Source organism: Salvelinus sp. IW2-2015, linkage group LG26, assembly GCF_002910315.2.
Source record: "Salvelinus sp. IW2-2015 linkage group LG26, ASM291031v2, whole genome shotgun sequence".
Lineage (NCBI taxonomy): Eukaryota > Metazoa > Chordata > Actinopteri > Salmoniformes > Salmonidae > Salvelinus > Salvelinus sp. IW2-2015.
The window spans coordinates 41,129,321-41,150,104 of record NC_036866.1 but is presented as its reverse complement, the minus strand read 5'-3'; the positions used below and the strand labels follow the sequence as shown (position 1 = coordinate 41,150,104).

The window sequence follows — 20,784 nt, the reverse complement described above, 5'->3', positions numbered from 1 at the left end:
AAGAGGCACTGAGTCTGAAGGTAGGCCTTGAAATACATCCACAGGTAACAGCTCCAATTGACTCAAATTAAGTCAATTAGCCAATTAGAAGCTTCTAAAGCCATGACATTATTTTCTGGAATTTTCCAAGCTGTTTAAAGGCACAGTCAACTTAATGTATGTAAACTTCTGACCCACTGGAATTGTAATACAGTGAATTAATCTGTTGTAAAACAATTGTTGAAAAATTACTAATAACCGACTTGCAAACTATAGTTTATTAACAAGACATTTGGTGGAGTGGTTGAAAAACGAGTTTAAATGACTCCAACCTAAGTGTATGTAAACTTCTGACTTCACACTGTTCAATCTATAAATCCAGGTAGTTTCAATCAGCCTTTCATGCCACAGGCTCCTTCAAAGCCCAGCCAGTTTAGTTGATCTTTCATACATTTAATAACATGGTACTGCACTAGTCTGAAATTCTGGATAACACAACACACATATATATCTCAGCGTTCAGTTGTTCACATAACATGGTTGCAAAATGTTTTTTTTATTATTATTATTTATTTTTACAATTGGCCACAGTTTCATACTTTTCTTAAATAATTCCCTATTTCTTCTAAAATAAGTTGACATAAAAAAAAATGTTTTGTCAACTTATTAGATTTTCAATATTGCAGAACTATTTTATTTTTGTAAACATACAATTTACAATTTTAATGTAGAAAACAAAGACAAATGGCATGGACAAAATAATTGGCATTTTGTAGCTAGTACTTGCACAACCTTTGGCCAAGATAACTGTAGACACACACTTCTTGTAACCATCAATGAGCTTTCTGTACCTTTCTACTAGCAATTTTCAGAAGCAAACTGCTGTAATTATTCAATATTTGATGGGTGCCCTTTACCAACAGCTCGCCATATTGGACCTCGCTGTAGCTTTTGGATGTAATTCAGATCTGTATTCTTCGCTGGCCACTCCAGAACAGTCCAACATCTCTTCTTAACCATTCCCAGGTGCTTTTTGATGTGCATTTGGGGTCATTGTCCTGCTGGAAGACACAACCTTCAATGGAGACCCAGCTTTTGGACACTGGGTTGGACCACAACAAACCTGATCATCTGCTGATTTCATGTCATTGTGCACGGTCAAGGTCCCCAGTACCAGCAAAGCAACACCACAGCATTATCAAACCTCCCTTATCTTTCACTGTAGGGAGGGTTCTTTTTTCATTGAATGCTTCATTGGAGGCCAGTATACCAAACGCTGATCTGTATTGCCAAAGAACTCCAATTTTGTTTCATTGGTCCACAGAGCATTACCCCCCAGGAGTTAGCCTTGTTTAGGTGGGTTTTTGAGAAGTTCAATCAGGCTTACTTGTCTCCTTCAGCAGTGGGGTCTTCCTATGTTTACCAACGACTAAAATCAATTATGGAGGAGGTTCAATAATGATGTGGGGTTGCTTTGCTGCCTCTGGTACTGGGCGCCTTGAATGTGTGCAAGACATGAAATCAGCAGATTATCAAGGGTGTTTTGGAGTGCAATGTTCAACCCAGTGTCCAAAAACTGTCTTCCACAGTAGGACAACAACCCCAAACATACATAGAAARAACCCTGGAAAGGTTCAGGGTTCAATCTGTTCTGGAGTGGCCAGTGAAGAGTCCAGGTCTGAATCACATCCATAACATATGGCGAGAGGTGAAAACAGTAGAAATGTGCAGCAAGCTCATGATGGCTACAAGAAGCATTTCTTGGCTATTATCTTGGACAAAGGCTGTGCAACCAAGTACTAGCTCCGGGGTGCCAATAATTGTGTCCATGCCATTGGTCTTTATTTTTTAAATAAAAATGTTAAACTTATATTTACAAAAATAAAATAGGTTCTGCAATGTTGAATATCCCAAAAACAAGGTGTGGAGACCAAACTTTATTTTTCATTTTTCAACTTATTGTAGAAGAAATAGGCAATTATTTAAGAAAAGTGRAAGGGTGCCAATATATTTGGCCGCAACTGTATGGGTAATGGGTATCTGATCCATTGACATATTCAGCTTCTCAACAACAAAGAGATATAATAACTGTGCCACATCAAAGGATTATGACATTTTCACATGTACTGTATGACAGAGAGAGAGAGAGAGTGTAGGTAGGTACAGTATGTATAGAGCCATGAGCCTCTCCTCAGTCCTCCTCCTCTGTTGTGTCCCCGTGCCAGTTCAACAAGGGCTTCCGCTCAGGGGGGAGGGACGGCTCGATCCTCTGCCACCGATTGGGTGGCCAGATGATGTGGGAGGCACGGCCGTGGACCAACCCCAGAGACACCTGCGGAGAGGAAGAGGGAGGAGAAGACCCTGGTCAAAGAACTATGATACTATCGCTCATTCTAAGTGATCATTAGAATAAAGGGGCAGTTCCATGGTGTTAATAACATGGCTGCAGAAGGCTTGATGGACGAAACTTGTCCATTGTGAAGTGTGCTGGTCTTCTTTTTCAAGACAAATATAACATGGAAACTAATTCTAATAAAAATGATTCTAATAAAAAAAAAAGTAAATTTTTTAAAGAAGGAATTTATTGAATTATTTTTTAGCTGTGACGTCACGACATAAGTTAAATAAACTTTAATATGTAATAATAAACTTTAATATAATAAACTTTAATATGCACATTAAAACCAACAAATGTTGGACCGACTGCAAAGGTTAGTTATTGTTATCCCAGACAATCACGTCTATGTCAATTAAGCGGTTAGCACAAAACACACGGACCAATATCAACTGCTATTAATGAAGCTTATCTTTCAAAAGGCCTGTTGTTTACAAACGAGAAACACAATTATTCTGTCCTTCTTGAAGGTAAGGRTGAGTTTGGCTCATGCCTCTGGGCTTGCTCAGTGAGTACGAAATGGCACCCTATTCCCTAAATAGCACACTACGATATAGGGTGCCTTTTCAGACTCAGATAGAGGAGGAGGCCTTTCTGATTGGCTCCCTTGGTAAWACATGTCCTGGGGGGTGATGTCAACACAACATAGGCCCTCTGGCCATGGATAATTGAAAAAAACATTTAAACTACCAATACAATACCTTAATTCTGGCATGTCAAGATTGAAATACAATGAAATTAATGGATTCGTATATTCTTCTTCTCTACTTCAATTGAACTACACTAGTTCCTGGCTGATAAATAGATTAAGTAATATTCCATTAAAAATCAATTTGGTCCCCATGCTTCATTCCCGGGTATTGGCACAGAAAAATAATGAAATCAATTTGGTCAGTATTTCCAAATATATTGTACTACCAGACATAATATACAACAGACAGAGATCCAGTACAGTGCCATTCCATTACAGAACCTTCCMTCAATATTCCCCTAATACACTGAACAGAAATATAAACGCAACATGTAAAGTGTTGGTCACATGCTTCATTAGCTGAAATAAAAAGATGCTATACATTTAACATATGTACAAAAAGCTGATTTCTTTCAAATTTTGTGTATAAATTTGTTTACATCCCCGTTAGTGAGAATATCTCCTTTGCCAAGATCATCCATCCACCTGAKAGGTGTGGCATTTTAAGAAGCTGATTAAACAGCATGATCATTACACAGGTGCACCTTGTGCTGGGAACAATAAAAGGCCACTCTAAAATGTGCAGTTTTGTCACAACACTATGCCACAAATGTCTCAAGTTTTGAAGGAGCGTGTAATTGGCATGCTGACTGTAGGAATGTCCACCAGAGCTGTTGCCAGAGAATCTAATAATTTCTCTGCCATGAGCAGCCTCCGATGTTATTTTAGAGAATTTGGCAGTAAGTCCAACCGGCCTCACAACCGCAAACCATGTGTAACCAAGCCAGCCCAGGAACTCCACATCGCCAGCCCAGGAACTCCACAGAAGTGTGCTCTTCACGGATGGATCCCGGTTTCTGCTTCCCAGTTCAGAACAGTTTGCACATATATGTCAGACAGCAGCTATGGCGTCGTGTGGGCGAGTGGTTTGCTGATGTCAARGTTGTGAACAGAGTGCTTCATGGTGATGGTGGGGTTATGGTATGGGCAGGCATAAGCTACGGACAACAAACACCATTGCATTTTATCGATGGCAATTTAAATGCACAGAGATACCGTGGCGAGATCCTGAGGCCCMTTGTCGTGCTATTGATCCGCCGCCATCACCTCACGTTTCAGCATGAAAATGCACTGCCCCTTGTCGCAAGGATCTGTACACAATTCCTGGAAGCTTCACCAGACATTGTCACCCATTGAGCAGGTTTGGGATGCTCTGGATCGACGTGTACGACAGTGTGTTCCAGTTCCCGCCAATATAAATAAAGGTGAAATAAATAAATACAAATATTCAGAAACTTCGCACAGCAATTGAAGAGGAGTGYGGCAACATTCCACAGAKCACAATCAACAGCCTGATCAAGTCTATGCGAAGGTGATGTGCCGCGCTGCATGAGGCAAATGGTGGTCACACCAGAGACTTTTTTTTATCCACGTCCCTACTTTAAAAAAAAAAGGTATCCGTGACCAACAGATGCATATCTGTATTCCCAGTCATGTGAAATCCATACATTTGGGCCTAAMTAATTTATTTCCGTTGATTGATTCCTTATATGAACTGTAATAGTAAAATCTTCTTAAATTGTTGCGTTTATATTTTTGTTCAGTGTAAATCAAGTCATCTCCCCTTGCAGCAGCACATTGTGAGAGGAGAGCTTTAGAGTTGAGCCCTGGCCTGGGGATCAGAGTGTAATTTCCCCTCACAGCAGCCAGCATAAACACTTCAATTCCACAGAGGAGAGGCGAGGAGGCAAGAAGAGACAAAGGTCGTGTCCCAAATGGCACCCAGCCAGAGACTGAAGGGGGGGGGAGATCTCCCTTCCATCACCCTGCTGGGCTGCTGCTGCGCTGGGTGGKACTGGGGCTGTGACTGAATTATCTAGTAACTGATGGTTGTGGATGAAGACCATCATGATTATAAAATAACTGTCAAACCCCTTTAAAAATAGGCCTACCTACATTAATTTTAGGATAAAAAAAAAAAAAACATTTCCTAATAGCAGGAGTGTTTAATGATTAAATTGTTTTGGTAACTTAGTCTGTCTATGAAACTTCCTACATCGCCTCCTCTCTCCAACTGTCCTTTGATGCTTGAGCAGCTAATCGCTAGATGCACTGGGGTGTAGAGCGCTATAGGCTGTGGCATTTCAGTAAAAACTTGATTTTATACAATGCATGTTTTCATTGCTTGKTAGCAAATAAATAAATTGGTCTTTAAAAAGGTTGGATGTGTCTGACTATTCATTAATTATGTATAAACAGCAGTTGACAAGGTTGTTCAGGCTCTGAGGCCTATAATGCACTAATGTTCTGTCAAATGGACAATTCTCTCAAACCTGGCATAGTATAATTTGATACAGACTGCATACACTAATCAACGCTGATCAGGCCCAGCCGGTACYCTACCCTCCTATCCCTGCAAAGTAAAACAGTAGCCTAGGCTATACAGTGTCGGCTCYCAATGAACTTTTATGAATGTCCATGCCGTAGCCAACCATTTGTAAAACAGACAATTGACCATTATTCCCTGTCATTTGGTTACATTCATTTCTCTTAATGCATGTATTAATTACAGTCCCATACCATTCGCATTCTCGGGAGTGGAAACATTGTTTGCAGAGTTCACAACCTGAGACKCTTGTGAGAAACAAGTCTCGGTTTATTTCATACCATCATTTACACGCTCCATGTGAGCAATGGGTCTGGTTTATCTGCCCTGTTAATGTTGATGGAGTGCACTCGCGCCTGAGCACACACAGAAGCACCTGGCCTGCTTCTCACAAATGTCAAAATGTAGGAAAGTGCCCATGTCGTTGGTCTAATGAGCCGGGCTTCAGTCATTTCTTTCCTTCACATCACACYGTGCAGTAAGTCAACGAAGTCCGTTTATACATATATATAATTTTTTTTTTTTTTTAAACATCCATTCAAATTGTAATAGTTCCTCACAGTACTTGAACAATCTTTCCAACACCCTCCCCCCTCAGTAATCAGTGTCACTGATAAATAGGCTATGGACATGTTMCTTTTACTTGGTTCTATTTGAATGATAGTCAATTTAATCTTCATAGTATAAACCATCCCCTTCATACCTTACTTGTCGATTCATTATATTGTAGCCTACTTTCTTGAAAACATAAGGTAGGCCTAGATTGTTTTAAAACACATTTTTAAGGAAAGGAGAAATATTTGCTTGTGTCTGACACACGCCGGCGGCTTTGATTGACGGGTGCATTTACAGGGGTGTGCGTGACTGAGTTTGCTGATTCCTCCTGTAGGCATATGTCCATTCAAAACGTTTCCCTACACTGCATTCAATGGGAAAATAGGAGTTTCAACCAATTGACACTTACGTCAATCCATTGCATTCAATGGGAAAATATGAGTTTCAACCAATTGACACTTACGTCAATCCATTGCATTCAATGGGAAAATATGAGGGTCACAGGCTTGATCCGTATGTCAATACATTTCCAGTCAATGGGAAATGATGAGTGTCAACCAATTTCAACTCTTCAAAGTGAAAACTAGGTCCCACAGAGAACAAGGCCTTTTTCCCATTGGAAATAATTACCTACAGCCCTCACATAACCATGACGCCCCCTGTGGACTGCAATTGAGCTAGCTAACCGTCCTTCCACACAACCCATCGTGACCTTATACGGATGCTCTCCTGTGTTGAGGTTCAGCTTACTGCGGCAACAGGAAATGGCTTAATTCATCCTCAACATGGTGCTTCATTCTCTTCCTGCAGACCGAGGGACCGMCATGACCCGCCAAATAAAATTTGAAGTCAATCGACGCAAAAGCATTTTAAGCATTRTTTACCTCCATTGGATACAATGGTCTTGCAGTTCTAGAAACCAAGAGCCTTGTTAGAATTAATTCAGAAGGAGATATTGCTCCATTTTGGGGGGGGGTTGACTTAAAACTGTATGTGTTTATGTCTGTCTGTCTGTGTTGCCTGTCTGCCTGTGTCAATATCCTGTCTTTGGAGGTGGGAAAGAGGATAGAAATGAGAAGACAGGGAGGGAGGGAATGAAGGAGAGAGAATGGAGGGGGGAGGAGGGAGACAAGGGGGAGAGTGAGGGAGGGGGAGAAAGAAATGGATAGGGTGAAGGAGGGAGGGAGAGGGTGATGAAGGAGGGGAYAGAGTCAACAGACAAAGGTGGGTGAGAGGAGGGAGAGAGAGATGACATGGGGACAGAGGGAAGAAGGAGAGAGAGGGTAAATGAGGGAGGAATAAGAGGACGGACGGGAGAGAGCAGAGGGAGGAATAAGAGAGGACAGACGGGAGCGCGAGAGAGAGAGAGCAGGGAAAGAGAGGGGAGAGAAGAGAAAGAGGGGAGAGAGAGACCCCTCACTAAGCTCGACCCCCTTGGTTACTGTTGCAACCTCTGACAACATTTTCCCAGGAATCCCAATTCCCCATTTTCAATTAACTCGCAAACATTTCTAAATTTGTGTTTATCTATTTAATCCATTTTGAATTCAGGCTGTAAGACAACAAAATGAGGAATAAGTCAAGGGGTATGAATACTTTGAAGGCACTGTATCAATCAGCCATTTTGGGATAATGATATAGAAAGACAAAAGCAAGGTGTTTAGTTGCATTAAAAAAAAAACGACACACAAAGGACTGGAGACAGATGCCAAGGCTTTCATAAATACACAATATAATCTTCAAATAACATTTCAAGGCTGTGGGAGTGAGGCGAGGGAGRGTAGAAGGCTAAACTAGCTTGTCCACTCGGTCCCTCACACAAGAGAAATGAGTGCTACGGCCTTGAAGACATCAGGAGTATCTGACAAATGGCTCCAGYATACCAACACTTCTCCCTCCTTCCTCAGAAGGCTTAGTTTAGAGACTGGGAGTAAGAAAAGAGCCACTAAAGGTTGTCATATAGGAATGGATTTGGTACACAACTCACAAGCTTATTGCTGTTGTTGGGTGGGTGATAACCACTATGCCATTTATTGACTTGATCTGGACGACGAATATGCTTGCTTTTTAGATTTTAGTTTTAAATGTCATTTRAAATGCCGCTGAGAAATCTGTGACCTGGAAAAGAGTAAGACATTGAAGCCCCGCAATACAATAAAGTTACATTTATTTTTGTTGTTTGTACTCCCAAAACCTGTATGCAAAGCAACCGTTGAACGCCATTTCAGGCATTCAGCATATTTCAAGCTACAAGACATAATCTGATTTTGGCAAAAGGTATGACTGTGATATTTGTTTAGGTCTATCCAACCTGACAGCTCACTCAGCGACTTCATCTCACGCAGCACTTTATACAGCACCTGGCTCTCCAGGGAGCCCAAAGAGCCTATGGGGTTTTAGACAAGTATAAATTACAAAGCGAAAGAGAGAGAGCGAGAGAAAGAGAGAGGGGGGAGAGAAAGAGAAGAAGGGGGGGTTGGAGAGAGAGAAGAAAGAGGGACAGAAGAGACAGAGGAAGAGAGGGATAGAAGAGAGAGAAAGAAAGAAAGCGAGGGAGTGGCAGGTAAGCGCTTTACTGAGAGGCATGTTAATTCACTTCCTAGTGAGAAATATAATTATATTTAGGAGCAAAACAAGGTTCAGAGCACCCATATCAAATTAAGTCAACACAACAGAAATTTGGAACATTTCTTCCTCTGGTTGTTCCACGTATATTTTAGTAACAAAGAACCTTTCACGTCAGTGGAACACACTTTCTGTGAAATGTAAATCAAGACAGGATTTACATTTCACCCAAAAATATATATTTTTATGCCTTCAGAAAGTATTCACACCCCTTCACTTGTTCCACATTGTGTTGTGTTACAGCCTGAATTTAAAATGGATTCAATTGAGATTTTTTGGTCACAAGCCTACACACAATACCCTATAACGGCNTGGATTCAATTGAGATTTTTTGGTCACAAGCCTACACACAATACCCTATAACGGCGCCGGAGGGGACGGCTGCCGTTATACGGGCCCCTAACCAACTGTTCTATTTTGTTCTATTTTTTCACATTGTTTAACTTATTTTGTACATAAAGTTGCTGCTACCGTCTCTTATGACCAAAAAGAGCTTCTGGACATAAATCCCCGTCATTCGCGTGAAGAAAAGGCGGAGATACAGAGGGAGAAGGTCAGGATTCGGAGATAAGTGAGTAAATCGCCACTACCATCCATTCTATTGGCAATCACTGGAAAACAAACTCGATCTACGGTCGAGACTATCCTACCAACAGGGCATTAAAAACGGGAACATCTTATGTTTCACCGAGTCGTGGCTGAACGACGACATGGATAATATASASCTGGCTGGGTTTTCCSTGCARCGGCAGGACAGAGCAACTATGTCTGGTAAGACGAGGGGCGGGGGTGTATTTGTCAATGCRTGCTGGTGCGCAATGTCTAATATTAAAGTAGTCTCGAGGTGTTACTCGCCTGAGGTAGAGTACSTCATGATAAGCTGTAGACCACATTATCTACCAAGAGTTCTCATCTGTATTCTTTGTAGCCGTCTATTTACCACCACAAACTGATGCTGGCACTAAGATCGCACTCAACGAGCTGTATAAAGCCCTAAGCAAACAAGAAAATGCTAATCCAGAAGTGGCGCTCCTAGTGGCCAGGGTCTTTAATGCAGGCAAACTTAAATCCYTTTMACCCCATTTCTACCAGCATGTCACATGTGCAACCAGAGGGAAGAAAACTGTAGACCACCTTTACTCCACAAACAGAGATGCATACAAAGTAGAGGTCGACCAAATATGATTTTTCAACGCCGATACCGATTATTGGAGGACCAAAAAAAGCCGATACCGATTAATCGGCCGTTATATATATAATATTATATATATATATATATTTGTAATAAATGACAATTACAACAATACTAAATGAACAATGAGCACTTTTATTTTAACTTAATATAATACATAAATAAAATCTATTTAGTCTCAAATAAATAATGAAACATGTTCAATTTGATTTAAATAATCAAAAATAAAGTGTTGGAGAAAAGTAAAAGTGCAATATTTACCATGTAAAAAAGCTAACGTTTAAGTTCCTTGCTCAGAACATGAGAACATATGAAAGCTGGTGGTTCCTTTTAACAGAGTCTTCAATATTCCCAGTTAAGAAGTTTAGGTTGTAGTTTATTAGGAATTATAGGACTATTTCTCTCTATACCATTTATATTTCATCTACCTTTGATTATGGATATTCTTATAGGCACTTTAGTATTGCCAGCCTAATCTCGGGAGGCTTGAAGTCATAAACAGCGCTGTGCTAAGAACTGCTGGCAAACGCAGGAAAGTGCTGTTTGAATGAATGATTATAAGCCTGCTGCTGCCTACCACCGCTCAGTCAGACTGCTCTATCAAATATCAAATCATAGACTTCATTATAATATAATAACACACAGAAATACGAGCCTTAGGTCATTAATATGGTCAAATCCGGAAACTATTCATTTCGAAAACAAAACATTTATTCTTTCAGTGAAATACGGAACCGTTCCGTATTTTATCGAACGGGTGGCAACCCTATGTCTAAATATTGCTGTTATATTGCACAACCGTCAATGTTATGTCATAATTATGTAAAATTCTGGCAAAATAATTACGGTCTTTGTTAGGAAGAAATGGTACACACAGTTCGCAACGAGCCAGGCGGCCCAAACTGCTGCATATACCCTGACTCTGCTTGCCACTGAACGCAAGAGAAGCAACACAATTTCCCTGGTTAATATTGCCTGCTAACATGAATTTCTTTTAACTAAATATGCAGGTTTAAAAAAAAGATACTTGTGTATTGATTTTAAGCAAGGCATTGATGTTTATGGTTAGGTTCATTGGTGCAACGATTGTGCTTTTTTCGCGAATGCGCTTGTTAAATCATCACCTGTTTGGCGAAGTAGGCTGTGATTCGATGATAAATTAACAGGCACCGCATTGATTATAGGCAACGCAGGACAAGCTAGTTAAACTAGTAATATCATCAACCATGTGTAGTTAACTAGTGATTATGTTAAGATTGATTGTTTTTTATAAGATAAGTTTAATTCTAGCTAGCAACTTACCTTGGCTCCTTGCTGCACTCGCGTAACAGGTGGTCACAGCCTGCCACATAGTCTCCTCGTGGTTTGCAATGTAATCGGCCAATTACCGATTGTTATGAAAACTTGAAATCGTCCCGAATTAATCGGCCATGCCGATTAGGTCGACCTCTATAATATATAGTARGTAGCATATACTGGGCTGCAGGTAGCCTAGTTCTTAACTGACTTGCCTAGTTAAATAAAGGTTAAATAAAAGAAAAAATMAAAAAAWATATGTAGTATGGGTATTTGAACACAGCTATAGTATTTTATGTAGATCGTTGACAAAAAATGACAATTAAATCTCACCTTGTAACACAAGAAACTGTGGAAAAGGTCAAGAGGTGTGCATACTTTCTGAAGGCACTGTACATTATAAAATGGACCGTTCGTTAAGCCCAGAAGCCCTTGGTTACTGTTTCAACATCGGACAACATATTTTTTTTATTTTTACAATTTTCTCCCCAATTTCTTGGTATCCAATTGGTAGTTACATACTTGTCTCATCGCTGCAACTCCTGTATGGATTCGAGAGAGGCAAAGGTAGAGAGCTGTGCGTCCTCCAAAACACAACCCAACCAAGCCGTACCCGCACTGCTTCTTGACACAATGTCCACTTAACCTGGAAACACRGTGCACCCTGGCGACCGTGTCAGCGTGCACTGTGCCCGGCCCGCCACAGGAGTCTCTAGTGTGCGATGGGACAAGGATGTCCCTGGAGGCCAAACCCTCCCCTAACCCGGACGACACTGGGCCAATTGTGTGCCGCCCCATGGGTTTCCCGGCCGCGGCCAGCTGCGACCGAACCCAGAATCTCTAGTGGCACAGCTAGCACTGAGATGCAGTGCCTTAGACCACTGTGCCACTCGGGAGGCKCCCCCGGACAACATTTTCCCGGGAAGTCCAATTCCCTATTCAACCACTAGCGAAATCCCCTCACAATGAACTCAAACTGTGTTTTTAATACACAATTAAATCAAACACAGACTACCCTTTGCTAATCAGGAAACTCTCAGTATGTTGTGGTGGATTGTTATTACAATTGCTTCATGGGGACATGGGAAAATTATGTTTGTAGTGTGGCTAACCACTGAAGGGCTCTGAATTCACTGTCAGCATGCAGTCAAAGCTACTAACCACTTTTTAGCTAACTAGTGTGCTCAAATCGTATCCTGATGATGACAGCAGATGGGAGTTGTATTCATAACATGGCTAACTTAGCTAGCTAACTTGCATTTCAAGTGGCTAGCTAGCGCTAGCAACATTTGGTGGTCAATGAGACCGAGAGCTAGCTAGCTAGCTAATCAGCTGAGCTAGCAAACAATGTAACAAAAGTATAATTTCGGYTTCTAAAAATACTCCAACAGGCTCTGCATTTCAGGAATCACAGTAGCAAGTACCACAGAAGTATATTACGTACCTGGTTTGAGGAGTTAGCAAAGTAACTTTGGTCAACTCTTGAGTTCAACTCGGGATAACAAGTACCACGAAAGTGGCTCACCTTTTAGCCAGATACAGGTCATTTCAATGTCAACAAATGATTTAGAACTAAGCTGCACCTGGGCAGTGTTGCCAACTCCTCAGTAAGGAAAGTAGCTATTGGCAGTCCTAAAAGTTGCTAAATGACATCWTCACCTAATTTGCATAATTGGCCATGTGCATATAATTGTGATGGACGCTGTAGGAGAGAGGAATAATAATAATAATTCATTTGTAGTTCTAAACATATTTAGGGTGTTTTTTACTCACTTTTTTGTCTCTCCCACGACGTTATTCCTCTCTCCTACAGCGTCCATCACAATTACATGCACATGGTCAATTATGCAAATTAGGTGATGACYTCATTTAGCGACTTCAAGCGAATTGTAGGACAGCCAATAGCTACTTTCCTTACTGAGGGGTTGGCAACACTGCGTGCGATATGCACGCACAGTTACAAGCCTGCTASAGTTAGCGGCAGGCGAATGAGCAATATCCACCGTCGTAATATAGATGAAGCCTGAGCTGGAATGTGAAGCTAACTGAAGCTAGCTAATTTCAGAAAAGCCTGGGCACATCTGTCTATATACCCCTCTGGTGCACTGTTAAATTATTTAGTCATTTAAACAATTTGGTTTAGGATAAAAACTCTGTTTTTGCAATGCCCTCAATGGCTTTCATGCGTTTAAAACGTGCCACACATGCCTGCACTGGGAAACAACACAAATGACAATGTCAGTATGACCAATGCATTTCTTATTGAGGTGGTGAGATGGCCTAATAAGCGTGCAGGCATAAGCTAATAGTGGTCATAGTGCATACATACAGTACCGCACTGTATAGGCCTACATAAGAAGTAACCATATAACCATTACAGAGGGCTTGTAGATCCAATGGGAAATTAGGTATAATAAGACGGGGGGGTTGAGGGTTGAGGAATGGGTTGAGGAAACTGTTTCCTTAAATTAACTGTTCCCTTATAGTATTCTGTTCATGGCCGATAAACTGCTTACAATAATGTCATCCACAAAATCATCCCCAATCCACCCAAACTCTATCCAAATAATMCAAAGTTCAGATCCAGCAACAGAGAGAGTACTGACTGACATGGAACCATCCAAAACCAACTTCAGAAAATAAATCCCTCCACAAACCAGCAGCTGACCCAGTTAAATGTCAAGTACAAAGTTGTTTCTTTATAGGATTGGAATGCTACAGATAGATAATTCCCTGGCCTCTACTCGGCTCTGCTGCTTCCTTCCTCCATCCAATGACAGCTCCCTGAAATACTTTGTCAAAACCCAAAAGGCACAGAGCGCCTCGCTGCCCGATCACTCACTCCTCGTCACTACTTTCAGACCCTTATCAAGACACATTTGTTATTGCCCGACAAGGATGAGGATATGTATGGGAAATACAACAATGAAATACGCTAAGCCTTCTTTCTCCACAGGCAGGAGAGGCTGCCGGGCCCACATGCCCAATGAGGCCTGCCAGAGATTAATAGCACTGACTGTACCTACCTGCCATAATGGAGAAACTGTTCAGAGTTTCTTTCCTCTAAGGGAACAACTTTGTCTTAATAAGCAGCACAAAAATGACAAATTTAGAACCCAGGTTTGTTCTCCAACGCATGGCTATTCAATTATTTTCCTTTTAAGGACTCCCAGGGTCTTTTTAGGCCCCATTGTTGGAGTTCAAATGTGGAGCAGCTGGACACGACTCAGACAAGCTGTGCTTTGCTTTTCAATGGCATGGGCCAAAGCCTTATACTTATATACAAATATAAGGCTTTTATATGCAAATATAAGTCTTTTATATCCAAGTATAAGGCTCTGGCATGTGCCATTCCCATTGAGTAGTAGAGGACTGAGCAGAAAAGTGGCTTACCGGTCCAAAGCTGTTGCTGTCCAGACTGTGGCCGTGATGGTCCCCCTCGATCCAAAAGTGGCCATCAGGGACCCTGAGATAGCGGTTCTTATAGCCAAGCGTCCTGCAGAGAGAAATGGAGGGCGGGAGGTTTGGATCATGGATAAAACGCATTAGCCAGGTTAATACAAGCCAAATTTACTTCAGAACCTAGCTACGAAAGAAAGGCAGTCTTTAACATTGATTGATCTACGGGATCAATTGAAAACAACAATAAACACATTGAAATTAGACAAGACAAAAGGCAAAACTTGAATTGAGAATAAAGTTAATCTATCTACATCTGCATTAAGGAAATTGACATTTTCGTTTCATTATGGTGCATTACCTTTTTACTAAATCATCCATCTGCCAGTCATCCTCCCTTTAGACTAGACTATTTTGTAGACAAAAATCTAATCTAATCAGATGAAGACAAACATCCATTGTGTGTAATGACTAACGAGATATGGACAGGACAGCACACTCCCTTAGGTCTAGTCTCTGGTTGCGTCCCTTAATGCCACACTATCCCCTATATAGAGCCCTATTGGCCCTGGTCAAAAGTAGCACACTATATTAGGGAATAGGGTCCATTTGGCACGTAACCTCTATCTGATCAGTTCCCCTCCAGACGAGTTCAGCTTCAATCAACTATTTTGTGGTTTGAGGACAGGGTTGGTATACACCATCAATCTCCTGTGCACTTAGCTGTGACTGAGCCCTGATGCATGGTTCATCTCAGGAACATTGTAAATTACGGGAGAAATMACTTTTTAAATGACAATTCTTCTCCTATTCCTTTCCAGGGCAATGTTACAGGAGCCTAAATGACTACTCTTTAGACCTTGGACAAAAATATTGATTTTGCTGCTGGGGGGATTTTTTATTTTTATTGCCACATACACCGGATAGGTGGTGAAATGTGTTGTTTTACAGGGTCAGCCATAGTAGTATAGCGCCACTGGAGCAAATTAAGGTTAAGTGCCTTGCTCAAGAGCACATCAACACATTTTTCACCTTGTCACCTTGTATTCGAACCTGCCACCTTTCGGATACTGGCCCAACGCTCTAAACGCTAGGCTACCTTTTGCCCTGTCTGTTCTCCAGCAAACTGAAGTTCAGTGACTTTTAAATGTCAGGGGTCAGGCGTCTACATACAGCATCTGAACACAAACGATACGAAAACAAAATACTGGCTACTTCAAAATCTAGTGATTATATCCCATAGAATACAAATAGGCCKCATCTTATTTGTACAGTAGAATAGTTTGCAGTAAAACTTTATAGTAACTTTAACGAGACATTTGTTATCTATTTATAAGCCGTGTTCATATACATGTATTAATAAATGATTATTCAATGGGGCTTACACTACGTACTTATTAATAGTTTATCAAATAGTTTATTAATGAACATTATTATAAAGTGTTACCTAATCAACTACCCCGGCTATGCTCAGGAAAAAGAACAGTCTTGAGTTTTGTGGGAAGACAAAAACAGAACAGGTTACATCCCAACTGGAACCCTATTCCCTACATAGTGCACTACTTTGACCAGAGCTTGTTGGGTCTGTYTCAAKGGTAGTGCACTAAYTAGGGTGCCATTTGGGACGCAAYSCAAAGCGAATATACAGAGTTCAAAGCGAATAGACAGACCCCTGTATTAATGATGTTTGTATGCGACTCACTGCCTGGCAGTGTCTAGCAGCTACAAAGGGTTTAGGGTGCGTTCAGGAGTTTGGGCAGATTCTCAGCATTGAGTTGTGTCAAAAATMTATGCACTCTCTACCTCTCAGTGTAGTAGGTTTAAACAATAGCTGCCTGGTACAGTGGGAGGTTTGATGGAGGTTATTTAACCTTTGTTTAACTAGGCAAGTCAGTTAAGAACAAATTCTTATTTACAATGACGGCCTATCCCGGCCAAACCCTCCCCTAACCCGGACGACGCTGGGCCAATTGTGCGCCGCCCTATGGGACTCCCAATCCRGGCCTGTTGTTATACAGCCCGGGATCGACCCGGGTCTGTAGTGACACCTCTAGCACTGCGATGCAGTGCCTTAGACCGCTGCGCCACTCGGGAGACCTATAGGGCACAGATACACATGATAAATGGACATATGAAACACGATAATGACGACGATGATGTGTAAAAGCCTGAGGTGAATTGGGCAGGTCAAGTCAAAGGCTCCGTTTCATTATCTAGACTAGGAAGTATACATACAGTAGTTAGGAGAGTGTCTGGTACACATACAGTAGTTAGGAGAGTGTCTGGTATAATACCACTGCGAATGAATCAAATGTGTTGGACATGCATCCTAAGCGGTATGCTATCATGGACATGGGGACCCACAGCCATAGTCTTGTCCACCAGCCATGTCTGACAGTCTGCCTGGCACACCGCACTGTGTTGTTCCGTACCTCTACGAACACCAGAATCTCCATCTTGAGGTAGCTCTTCCTCATACACCTCACATGAATATACTCCGCATTTCCCTCAATGTATGCATTCCAGTCATCAGCTTTACACAGCGTAGCAACAATTTCCCTGACAATACAGTGGCGTAACACTTGGGCTTTCTGGGGGTTTTTAAAGCCGTGATTCGATTGCAACGCGATTTATGTCCCGTAAGCCATCATTGTGTGGAGATGAATCTCCGAAATGGTCCTCTATATCTCTGAGGAGGGGCTCAGTTCAGAGGGATACACATAGCAAAAACACACACACACACACACACCACTCAGAGGGCTGTAATTGGCTGAGAGGCCTCTTCCTGTGTCAGGCAGAGCAGACAGTCTCTGTGCATAGCAAGATTAAAACCATAGCTGTGATTTATAGCATGGCGGGCCCGCAGGCTAACACACATGCACACACACACACACACCAGCCTCAGCCAGTTTAGGCAATCATCAAACCCCCATGTTAATTATTCATCTATCTCCTCCCAGGCAATACAAGTGACTCGTAATTTGTTCAGCGGCACCCGTCACAAATAGTTGCCAGAGGGATTTACATGGCGACATTGTGGTACGAGTAGTGGCACCCGAAGATTTGAAGCTGGTAGATAAGAAATAGAGGTTTAAGACAGAGCTTCAAATTCCTGAGTAAACAATGAGTTTACTTATAGCAGTAGTCTTCTCATAGGAAGTCTCTGAATAGGCCTTTAAGACACCCTTTGTTTTACATTATTTTATTGCCTTTTGTTTCGTTTTTACTGTATAATGTGTCGTGGGTTGTAAGTTTGATTTGATAAAGCTATTGGGGGGGGGGGGATTCTGTACGTACTTGATGAAGTCTCCCTCAAGGGCTATGACCGCCTTGATGATCTTCTTGGGGGTTCTTGGGAGACCTGAAACAATAAAGATACATGACATCAATTAAGATATATGATGAAGAGATATATTTATCCATCAGCTCATAGCACCAATAAACCCTGTGCTGTAGCGACCTGTTCACTCCACGCTTTCATCAAAAAATAAATAAAAGACCCTATTCACAACACTAGATTGAACTGGAATCAGTGTTCCTCACCAGCAGACAGAGAAACGGACTTACTGCAGTGAGTATTGGGTGGGTTCAAGTACCAGGATCTTATTCTCTCCTCCCTTCATCACTGACTCCCTCCCTCTCTCAACATTGTGGACCTCAACACACACCGGGGAACACAACATAGCAGCACCATGGTAGAGAGCTCATTCGCTTCATGTTTATAATAAACCCTTAATAACCCGTAATACCGCAATGCTCAGTTAATGAATTCTACAACCATTACTGCCATGCCGATGACCTTCTCCAAGCCACAAATACTTCTAAGTAGCCAACAGAGGACACGATTCATTTGATATCAACCAACGACAGTCCTTTTGAGGACATACAAAGCAATAGCATTCCCATTCTGGACACAAAATCAGTCTAAAATGGGTAATTTAGAAAAGATTTGTCGTTTTTCACTCTCTCGCTTGGGCGTGATGTTCAAGGCCATGATCAACAGTATTACAATGACAAAATTCTTTTATTCCATCACACAGTTTTATAGATAATGTGAGGCAACCAGGAGCCAGAGATACAATGTGTTTCAGTTCAGAGTGTCTGGCCAAATGAGGGACGTCTACACAAAGGCATTGAATAATGACCCACAGAAACCGCAGTTTGTTAAACGTGCCTTCAAATGCCCAGAGAATCAAACAGAAATGCCAGTCTTAATAAGAAGCCACATCCATTCTCCATCCCTCCCTGCTCTCCCTCTCCCTCAGTCTCCCTTTAACACACAGACTGTCACATAGAGGCCCCCACACACACCACACACACACTGTCACTCCCTTTCTCCCACTCTCTACCACGCATACACACACATTTGCTCTCTCTCTTCCTCCCTCTTCCTCCTCCACCCCCCCCCCCCTTTGCCTCAGGGATACAGGGGATCATGACTGATTGGCAGCCCGTTCAGCCAATCAGAATTACCAGCAGCTGAACAGAGCCCGCAAGCTAAACAGGGGTTAGCCTGTCTCTAGAGAGGCTGTGTGTGTGTGTGTGTGTGTGTGTGTGTGTGTATTAGGGCTGTGACGGTCATGGATTTTTGGATGACGGTAATTGGCCAGCCAAATGACCACGGTCAACGTAATAACCGTTCGAAAAGCAACACAAGAAAATAGTTATACATAACATCTGTTTTAAGCACATTTTCTCCTCTCCTGACTGCATGTGCTGCCATAGAAATAGAATGAATAGAACGGGTATCCCTACTCAAGTCAATGATAATATAATGTGTGGACTGGCAGCCACTGCGAGGATCAAAGCAGGAAGTGTATCGATCAATATGTGCTGTGTTGATTCAACTCAACTGACATTACAAAAAAATACATTCCATTGCATAAGCCACATCAGTTAACATCAATTGAAAAAACATTCAACATTACCATGACAATGATTGCATCACAATACCAGGCAGCCATTGTATCCAGGGTTTTTTCTGGAWCGAAAAGGAGCTTAGGTGGTGGCCGTGGCATGGGGCTTGGCAATTGGCGAGGTCGGCATGACTGAATTTTTTAGATTATTTTAGAGGCCCCCATCTTGGCGGTGTAGTGATTTTTCTACATGCTGAAGCCAATTTCTGCACACAACCCTAAGATCACCATGCACAATGCCAAGCGTCGGCTGGAGTGGTGTAAAGCTCGTTGCCATTGGACTCTGGAGCAGTGGAAACACGTTCACTGGAGAGATTAATCACGCTTCACCATCTGTCAGTCCGACGGACAAATCTGGTTTGGGCGGATGCCAGGAGAACCCTACCTGCCCGAATGCATAGTGCCAACTGAAAAGTTTGGTGGAGGAGGAATAATGTTCTGGGGCAGTTTTTCATGGTTCGGTCTAGGCCCCTAAATTCAGTGAAGGCAAATCTAAACGCTACAGCACACAACGACATTCTAGACGATTCTGTGCTTCCAACTTTCTGGCAACAGTTTGAATAAGGTGAGGTCCATACATAAATGGTTTGTTGAGATCGGTGTGGAAGAACTTGACTGGCCTGTACAGAGCCCTGACCTCAACCCCATCAAACACCTTTGGAGTGAATTGTAACGCCAACTGCGAGTCAGACCTAATCGCCCAACATCAGTGCCCAACATCAGTGCCCAACATCAGTGCCCAACCTCACTAATGCTCTTGTGGCTGAAGGGAAGCAAGTCCCCGCAACAATGTTCCAACATCTAGTGAAAAGCTTTCCCAGAAGAGTGGAGGCTGTTATAGCAGCAAAGGGGAGACCAACTCCATATTAATGAGTTATTCCCATGAGTTTGGAATAAGATGTTCGACGAGCAGTCCACATACTTTTGGTCATGTAGTGTACCTTATATATCTGGCTTTAGTCGTTTAAGTTTACACTGTTTGAACTTAGGGGTTCTGAAGTTCTCTTAGGAGGCCCGCACAAGGATTTTACCAGTCAAATTGCCAGGGTTAGAGGTTCCAAGCCTGTTCTTTCCATTCTGCTGCAGGGAGGGTGGTGTTGCAACTAAAGACTTGTTTGCTACAACACTACAACACATGGCAACTAAAGACTTGTTTGCTACAACACCTTGCTTGTTTCAGCAAGGAGCAACAAAGTTTTATCACATTTTTAAGAGTCCACGTGATCGCAGAAACAGACTCAGCCGCACGAATACCCGAACGTCCCGTCTTCAGTGAGCTGTTCGTTCCAAAACGTTTCTGTTATTAATGACGCTGGAGCTGGCAGCAGCGGGGCAGAGTGATGGTTGATC

The 20,784-nt window shown here is 42.1% G+C and overlaps 1 protein-coding gene across 1 annotated transcript in view; it reads right to left on the bottom strand.

The window, feature by feature from the left end:
* Window positions 1–497: 497 nt before the first annotated feature.
* Window positions 498–20,784, bottom strand: part of immp2l (inner mitochondrial membrane peptidase subunit 2) — a 149,509-nt gene continuing 129,222 nt past the window's right edge. The window contains 4 exon segments of the mRNA XM_070435304.1: window positions 498–2,311; window positions 14,513–14,615; window positions 17,816–17,863; window positions 17,865–17,879. Of these exon segments, the coding sequence (XP_070291405.1) occupies window positions 2,171–2,311; window positions 14,513–14,615; window positions 17,816–17,863; window positions 17,865–17,879 (307 nt within the window). The 3' untranslated portion in view covers window positions 498–2,170.